The 8419-nt window shown below is 58.5% G+C and overlaps 1 protein-coding gene across 1 annotated transcript; it reads left to right on the top strand.

Annotated features, from left to right (window-relative positions):
- The first annotated feature begins 6375 nt into the window (after nucleotides 1-6375).
- AMER2 (APC membrane recruitment protein 2) lies at nucleotides 6376-8202 on the top strand. The gene has a single exon (XM_060129310.1). It carries the CDS (start codon nucleotides 6388-6390, stop codon nucleotides 8200-8202), a length of 1815 nt encoding a protein of 604 aa, XP_059985293.1. The 5' UTR covers nucleotides 6376-6387.
- The last annotated feature ends 217 nt before the right edge of the window (nucleotides 8203-8419 follow it).

The following is an 8419-nucleotide window of genomic DNA, read 5'->3' as shown; positions in this document are numbered from 1 at the left end:
CACCTGCAGGGGAAGAACCACACTCTTCACTCTCATCACCACCTTCGTTTCTCAAAAGTCAGGGTCCACTTCTGGGAGGTGGGCCCTGGGGCGCCACAAGGACTGACACTACATAGAAAACTGCCTGACCATTTGTGATGTACCATGGCAATTTGCTGCAGCTCAGAGAGACACAGAGGAGCTGGGGTCCCAGCCACCACGGGGTGCATATGATTCGTTAGCTGTACGGGGGCGCGAGGGGAGGACAGTACTGTCCCAGATGGTTAGTATCCGAGCTCCAGTGGTTCAAAGCAGGACAATACGTATCAGGGATTATGTTCAGACTTGTTGGAACACACAGACATGAGAGCGAGTGTGTTTGTGTGTTGTGTGTAGGGGGTTAGGGATGGGACAGGGCCAGGAAATTAGACTAGCATAGGTAGGCAGAGATGCAGGAAAAAAGGGAAGACTCACCTATTGAAGTCCAAAATACACTTTGTAGCCCATGGCTAACACTGCCTCCAGGTCAGCCCCAAAGGAGTGGGGCTGAGACACCCCACGGGCTTAGGAAGGTGAGCGCCCTTGTGTGTGTCCCTGGGCCATTGCAGCAGCGGGGGTGGGGGGGGAGGTGCTATGACATGGGGTGGGGCAGGGAAGCAGGGCAACTTTCTCGAATCTCCAAGTCTGAAGGGAAGTAGCTGAGAAAGGCAGTCAGCAACCCCTCAGGCATCTGCGTGGCCGTGATGAGGCGGTGCCTGGGTAGAGCGCCTCCCTGACCTCCCTGAGCCGTGCAGGCGGTTCCTGCACACTGTCTGCCTGCTGAGAGGGCTGGACCAGCCCTGTGTGTGGTGCTGCTTCCTGTGGAGAAGCTGATACGGAGTGGAGCTCCTTTGAGAGGACAGAGGCACACCGAGCGGCCGGGTGCTTGGGCTTCTGTGGCTGTTTGCAGCCTCTCCGGCTCACGCTGGAGAGTTCCGGTGCCTGGCCTCCTGTTAACACCTGTGGGCCCACATCTTGGGTTCTGGTTCTGCTTAGCGTCCCTGCTAAGATTACATGATTCCCGCGGCTGAGTCTGGCCTTCCCGAATGTGCATTCATCCGTGACCGGGGCCTGGTGTCTATCCACACGCCCTCTGCTACCTGACCTCATTCTGCCTGTTTTTGGCTTCCCTGCGGCCACCTTGGTGCCGACAGCTTGGAGAGACACCGCCCTACTCTGCAATCTGGGATGGAATATTTTTTTCTTTTAACATTTTATTTTATATTGGAGTATAGTTGATTAACAATGTTGTGTTAGTTTGGGGATGGAATATTTTCTGAGTAGCTCCACCCAGGTAGCAGACCAGGAGAAAAGGGAACCGTTGAGTTACGTCCCCTCTGGATAATCCCGAGAGACCCCAGGATCTCACAGATGGATGTCAGGACCTAGTCCTCGCAGCCACCCCCATTTTCTTATTTACTTATTTATTTATTTATTTATTGTCTGCATTGGGTCTTCGTTGCTGTGCACGGGCTCTCTTTAGTTGCGGCGAGCAGGGGCTACTCTTGTTATGGTGCACGGGCTTCTCATTGCGGTGGCTTCTCTTGTTGCAGAGCACGGGCTCTAGGTGCATGCGCTTCAGTAGTTGTGGCTCGCAGGCTCAGTAGTTGTGGCTCGTGGGCTCAGTAGTTGTGGCTTATGGGCTCAGTACTTGTGGTGCACGGGCTTAGTTGCTCCGTGGCATGTGGGATCTTCCCAGACCAGGGCTCGAACCCGTGTCCCCTGAATTGGCAGGCGGATTCTTAACCACTGCGCCACCAGGGAAGCCCCCATTTTCTTTCTTGTTCACTCTGGCTGGCGGTGGTACTGTCCCCTCATTGCTGGCAACTCCAGAAGTGCTTCCCATGACCTTGAAATCTGCCAAGGGCCCCCACTTGCTGGAGCACCCACGCCCAGTCTGAGCCCACCAACGTGGGTGTCTGTGTCGAGGGCACTGGTGACTGCGCTGAGGGACGGAGGGGAGGGGTACCATCACCATGCTGACAAGGATGCTTGTTGCGGGTGGAATCGTGTCCCCACAAAGATCTGTTGAAGTCCTAACCCCTGGCACCTGTGGATGCGACCTTATTTGGAAGCAGGGTCTTTGTAGGTGTGACTAAGGTGTAAGTTCAACATTGCATGGAGGTGAAGGCAGAGTTTAGGATGACGTGTCTAGAAGCCGAGGGACGCCAGGATTGCAGCCATCACCAGAAGCCACCAGAGAGGCATGGCCTCTGCCCAAATGCAGCACTGCCAGCTGCTGCATGGCCCCTGCGCCCGGATCCCCGGCATTGCATAGAAGCGCTCATTTTGCTCTTATTTGGTCTCCTGTTGCACACCCCTGTGCCCCAGAATCCAGGTACAAACCCATGGGGCCCAGGCCGAGTGACATCTTCTGAGTGATGACCTGCTGAGCCCAGACCACCTCACGCACTGAGCTTCCCAGTCATTGCAGAACCCACGTGGGTTCTCGCTCCTCATGGGACGAGCTCTCTCTCCTCAGCAGCCCCAGTTGTGCACCGGGTTAATGTGGGAAATTACACGTCGTGCTGGGCTTTTTACACCTGCATGCGACTCGTTAGAAATGAGTTCCTCCTCTGAATACACATACACCCGGAACAGCTATTAACCCACAGTGAAAGCTGATGTTCGGGAAAGTCAGGAATCAAAGTATGAAAAAGAAAACATAAGACCTTCAATCTAGCTTGGGGCCTGCTGTGCTGAGGTCCCTCTAGTCCCCATCCTCCCGGCCCTGGTCCACGGCACCCCTTCCCCAGGAAGGAGGGCACGGTAACCCCTGGCCAGGCTCCCTGCAAGGGGCACCCACTCGGGTCTCTCCTGGCAACTGTGCACCACTTCTTGTGGTCTCAGCTTGTACGAGGCCCACAGCATTCCTCAGAGGGCAGGGCCAGGCCTGGGATTTGTGGACAGAGTAGACGCTGGCTGAGGGTCAAGGCTTGCAAAGCTGGGGCTGTTCCTAACAGTCCCCATAACAAGGACTTTGGTTTGGAGCACAATTGAGGTCTTCACTTACATCACAGGGCTTCTGATGCTTGCCCTGGAGAATAATCGTGGGGGTGGGAGTACAGATGGACAGGAGTGGGGAGCTGGCATTTCCAGTGGGGCTGGGGTCCAGAGCAGCTAAGTGGTCTGAGGATGGGAGGTATTGGTCCCAAGTCAAGCATCATTTCCAGACTTCATTGATTAAACATTATCCCTTTAAAGACCTGAAGCAAATTTAAAGTAGAGCCCGTGGTCTCCTTAATGGGGATGCTGTTGCAGGGGCAGCTCCTCTGGCAGCCACACCGTGGCTTGAAGGGCAGCTTGGAGCCCCGCCTTCTCCACGTTATGTTCTGGGTGGTTCCCTTGAGATGGAAAATTCCCCTCAGGAATCTTAGGACAAAGGCAAGGGACAGGCTGGTTGGAAGACACCTGAGAAAGCAGTTGATGGTGATGGTGATGATGATAGTGGTGGTGGTGATGATGCTGGTGGTGATGGTGGTGGTGATGGTGGTGGTGATGGTGGGCTCGCAAGTGATTCCTCATGCATTTCTCCAGTTTTCTTGTTTTGATTATCCTCCTCCAATGGCATGCACTGCCTTGTGCAGAAAAGACGAGCGTGCACACATCTCCAGCAGAAGGCATGCACTGTGTACATTTGTGAGGCATCCCGCCATTTTGGAATAGCTTTACCCTGAAGCCCCAGAGACGCTTCCTCTATTCCCTTCTCCTCTAATTTTCTGTTCACTCTCTAAATTTGGGGCAGTGGCAAGCTGGAGGAGAAAGAATGAGAGAAGAAAGCATAACCTAAACAGAGGTGCTTCTGGTAAATGATCTTCACGGTCACGATCTGTCTTTCAGAGAAGCAGTCACCATTCTGTGCAATCTTTGCGTCCCCACGCTTGCCTGTGAAGAGCAATGTAAGGTGTGAGAAGCCTTTGCAGGGATTCGTGACAATGGCCTTGACTTCAGTCTGCCACCCACCAGCATGATTGGACCCTAACCATCACCCTTCCGAGTGGCCGGAGGGTCTCCCCATCTGTCGGTCCTTTTGGCGAAGTCCTTGTAAGCTGGCCTCCCTCTTTTCTCTCTTGGTCCCCGTAACCAGGCCCTTGGGCTGGAGGACATCTGCGGGTCCCCACCCACACCACAGCTTCTAAAGCTCACCTTCCCCGGGGCCCTTGGATGCTTCCTGCAGGCGGGCTCCCTTCCACCTCAGGACCACCAGGGCACCTGCCCTAGGCTGAAGACTGCTTTGTCCCTTTCTCTTTGCGTTAGGTTCTGTGTCCTAAAGGAATGATGTCCATCCCAAAGTCCTGGCCAGACTTCTTCCTGGGGTCCCAAGGATTCTCACGTAAATGAGACTCATTCGGTCCGTCCTGTGAGATCAGAGCTCTCCAGTGGAAAAGCAGGTCCACCTTCTCCCAAATCTCAGGCTCAGGGATGGGGAAGGGGAGAGTTTCTATAGACCACTTCATTTCCTTCTGATTCCAGTCATCAGCTCTTTCAGACCCTGCAAGAGTTTATGAAAGAGTTCATTTAGCCTTCCACCCCAGGGTTACTACAGTTCTGTAGTAACCCACGTAGCTAAGCAATTGCATGGTGTGTGTAAAAGAATTGAGAGGTTTTCAATGTCCCCCAAGAGGCTGTGAAGAAATAACAAATGGGTTTCTCTTTATGGTGCTTCATACCTATTTTCTCCCTATGGCAATGAGGACTCTGGCTCATCAGGGCAAGTGGTCAGTTCGAACTGGGAAAAGTCTGTCTGGTCTCAGCTTTGCAGTCTGTCCTGGCAGAGATGCATGCAAATAGTGGGAGAGAGCTGGGAAGAAAACCCTTTCCTGAATCCAAACTCTGATTTCTCAATTTTAAAAGAGTGTCTTTGATCGAAATCAACAGAAGAGGGCAACTATACAACTAGTAACCCCAAGGCCTAAATTCACACCGTGTTCCACGCTACAGAAGCTGCAATGGTCCATATGTTATTATGGACCATTATTATGAACACTCCAAGTTCAGTCCATGGGGTTGGGGTTTCTGAGGCTTCTGAGTAGTGCACAAAAAACAAAGCTCAAGATGATTAGGGGAAAGATGGATATTTGTGTATATGTAAATACCACGTGTTATTAAGTAATATTTAATGAATAACAATAAATACTGTGTAATAACTACTATTATTACATATTTATTACGTATTATTAAATAATATGAAACATAGATTATATGTAGGCACAGCTTCTCCAAATTGGCAGCCACTTTCAAAGTCAAAACATAGCAGAGATCCCCGCATGGGGCTGTTCCCTGGGACAAGATTTCCTTTTTCCCAGACCGAGCAGCCAGACCAAGTGGCACTCAGGGACACTGCCAGGCTTCTCCTTGCCCCACAGGGGAGAGGACTGCAGGACAGTCCTGGGAGGTGGTGAACGGGGCTTGCAGCAGCAGGGGCAGGAGTAACGCATGTGTCCCGCTGGATGGAAGAGGAGAGGGTAGACCCTGGACTCCAAGGACCACCTGTGGAGTGGACCTCAAACCGGGCCCTCCGTCCTCAGCTCGGTCAGACTGGGTGGTGTCTTCTGTGACCTCAGCCCCAGTAGCTGGAGTCTGGGATAAAAGCCAAGGTTGTCCCAAAGGACCAGTCAACTTCCACCCCAGGGAACTTGCACTTTCATTGCAGAGTTGCTGACTGGTATCTGACTGATGGCCGATGCTTTTGTAGCAAGAATCTGAACCTCAGTGATCCAGGTTCCCCATCGACCCGGAGGCTGTGCTCAGCCCTGGACAAGACAGATGTAAACAGACATCCTCCGTGCCCGCCGGGCTTGGTACCCAAATGATAAAAACGGACATGCAGGGCGTGGGAAAGGCATGAGGAGTCGTGAAGTCCGGGGCCGGTGGTTAGAGAAATCAGTGTTTTGTGTTGGGTTGGATTTCTTTGTCCAGTCGGGGGCATTTTGCGATCCACGATTGGGCTTCTGAAAAGAGCGATCAGGAGGAGGAATCTGAAGGTGGGTGAGACTGGATGGAATTTGTATTGCAAGATTACGGCTCTAATTTCTGCAATCAGCTCGAGGAGGCTCCGCCGCCCGCTCTCGCCGCAGAAGAGCTGCAGCACAAAGCTGAGCCGGACGCGAAGTGGGTTAGGGCGTTATATAAGCCCCGGCGGGAGGGGAGATGGTCTTTTCTGCGCGCTCCTCCCGCGGCGGCGGCGGCGGCGCGGCTCGGGTTGATTTAGAGCGCGGCTGACAGCGGGCTGGCGCGGCCGCGCTGACGCCAGGCTGCTGCGTCGCCATGGAGACGGGCGGGCGCGGCGCGGCTGTCAGCGGCTGGCGCGCGGCCGCGGGGGGCCGCCGGAGGAAGGCGCGGGCCGCGGCCGGGACCCTCGCGGCAGACATGGACTTGCATTGTGATCGCGCCGCCGAGCCGCCGGCCGCCGAGCCGCCGTCGGGCAAGATTAACAGAGCCGCCTTCAAACTGTTCAAGAAGAGGAAGCCGGGCGGCGCGATGCCTAGCATCTTCGGGGTCAAAAACAAAGGGGACGGGAAGGGCGCGGGGCCCGCGGGGCTGGTGCGCAGCCGGACGCACGACGGGCTGGCCGAGGCTCTGGCGCTGGAGGGCGGCCGCCGCGAGGAGCCGCGCGCGGGCGGCGGGGACGGGGCGCGGCCGGGCCCTGCGGCCCCCCGGGCGGCCCCGGGCGGCGCGGGCCCGGCGGCCGGCGGCTCGGTGGCCAAGTCGCACAGCTTCTTCTCGCTCCTGCGGAAGAACGGGCGGCCCGAGAGCGGCGGGGCGGAGCAGGCCGACGCGGGCAAGGCCGGCGGCAGACAAAAGCGGGGGCTGCGGGGGCTTCTGGGCGGCGTGCGCTGGCGCAGGAAGGACCGGCGGCCCAAGGATGCGGCGCCGGCCGGGCGCGCGGGGGCCCAGGGCAGCCTGGCGCGGCCGGGCTCGCTCACCGCCAGCCTGGAGTGCGTCAAGGAGGAGGCGCCCGCGGCCGCGCGCGAGCCGGAGCCAGCAGGTGAGCCCGCGGCGGGGGAGCCGGAGCCGGCCTGCGCCCCGGGAGAGGGCGCCGCGGGACCCGGGCGCGCCGAGCGGCCCCGCGCGCCCCCCGAGCCCGAGCCCGAGCCGCGCGCCGGGGAGGGCCGGCCGGCCGAGGACGCCGCGGGGCCCGGGGCCGCGCCGGCCGAGACTGCGCCCCGGCCCGACTCCGAAGGCGGACGCGCGCCCGCCGCCCCCGACCCTTCTTCGGCCGATCCACCCTCCGACCCATCGGCCGATCGTATTTGTCTGATGTTCTCTGACGTGACTTCACTGAAAAGCTTTGACTCTCTTACAGGCTGCGGAGATATTATCGCAGACCCCGAGGACGAGGCAGGGCCCAGCTGTGCCAGGCATGCACCCGCGCCGGGCCAGCCGGGCCCCGCCCAAAAGCCCCCCGGCGTGGTGGCCTACCAGGGAGGCGGGGAGGAGATGGCGAGCCCGGCCGAGGCGGACGACTCGTACCTGCAGGAGTTCTGGGACATGCTCTCCCAGACCGAGGACCAGGGCCCGGGGCCCCAGCAGGGGGCGGCCCCGGCGGCGGCGGCGGCGCCCGAAGCGCAGGTGGCCCCCGAGACCCCCAAGGACGCCAGACGGGCCGAGGGGGCCAAGGACGCGTCCTCGGTCAAGCGCCGGAGGCTGCACCGGCTCCCCACGGAGCTCCAGCCGAAGGAGGAGCCCAAGCACCCGGACGAGGAGCCGCAGGAAGGCGTCCCCAACAGCGACGAGGGCTACTGGGACTCCCCCACCCCCGGGCCGCGGGAGGACGGCTCGGGCGGCGGCGTGAGGAAGGCGGGCCTCCCCCGGGACAGCGACAGCGGTGACGCGCTCTACGACCTCTACGCCGAGCCCGATGGAAGCCCCGCGGCCCTGCCCGCCGCCGCCGAGGACACGTCCTGCTCGTCCCGGTTAAAGCCCGTGTCTCCGGTCACCGTCACCTGTGCCCTGCGAACGCCGGGGAGCTTGCTGAAGGACTCCAAGATCCCGATCAGCATCAAGCACCTCGCGAACCTTCCACCCAGCCACGCGGTGGTGCACCAGCAACCAACCAGGAGCGAGCTACCCAGAACCAAAATCCCGGTGTCCAAGGTGCTGGTCCGCCGGGTCAGCAGCCGGGGCTTGGCCGGGACCACCCTCCGGGCCGCGGCGTGCCACGACAGTGCCAAAAAGTTGTGAGGTCTCCGAGGCCGAGGTGGAGGGGCCGCTTGTCGAGGAACACAACTCTCCTCGGAAACCACTGCAGCAAGTTTTGCACCCCTCAAAGAAAGGCCTTTCGGACCGTCCCTGCTCCGAGCCTGGACCAAGGAGGTCTTTGTGTCGCCAGCAGGGGCAGGATACACCAGGCAGGGGATGCCACACGCGGGATTTCCCCTCCAGATAAGTCCCTGAGAAT

The sequence above is a fragment of the Lagenorhynchus albirostris genome, chromosome 18 (assembly GCF_949774975.1).
Source record: "Lagenorhynchus albirostris chromosome 18, mLagAlb1.1, whole genome shotgun sequence".
NCBI classification, from domain to species: domain Eukaryota; kingdom Metazoa; phylum Chordata; class Mammalia; order Artiodactyla; family Delphinidae; genus Lagenorhynchus; species Lagenorhynchus albirostris.
The sequence above is the reverse complement of the archived record's forward strand: the minus strand, read 5'-3'. Positions and strand labels throughout refer to the sequence as shown.

Coding starts and splice junctions, on each gene's coding strand:
- AMER2 (XM_060129310.1), top strand. CDS start 6,388: ATGGACTTGCATTGTGATCGCGCCGCCGAGCCGCCGGCCGCCGAGCCG.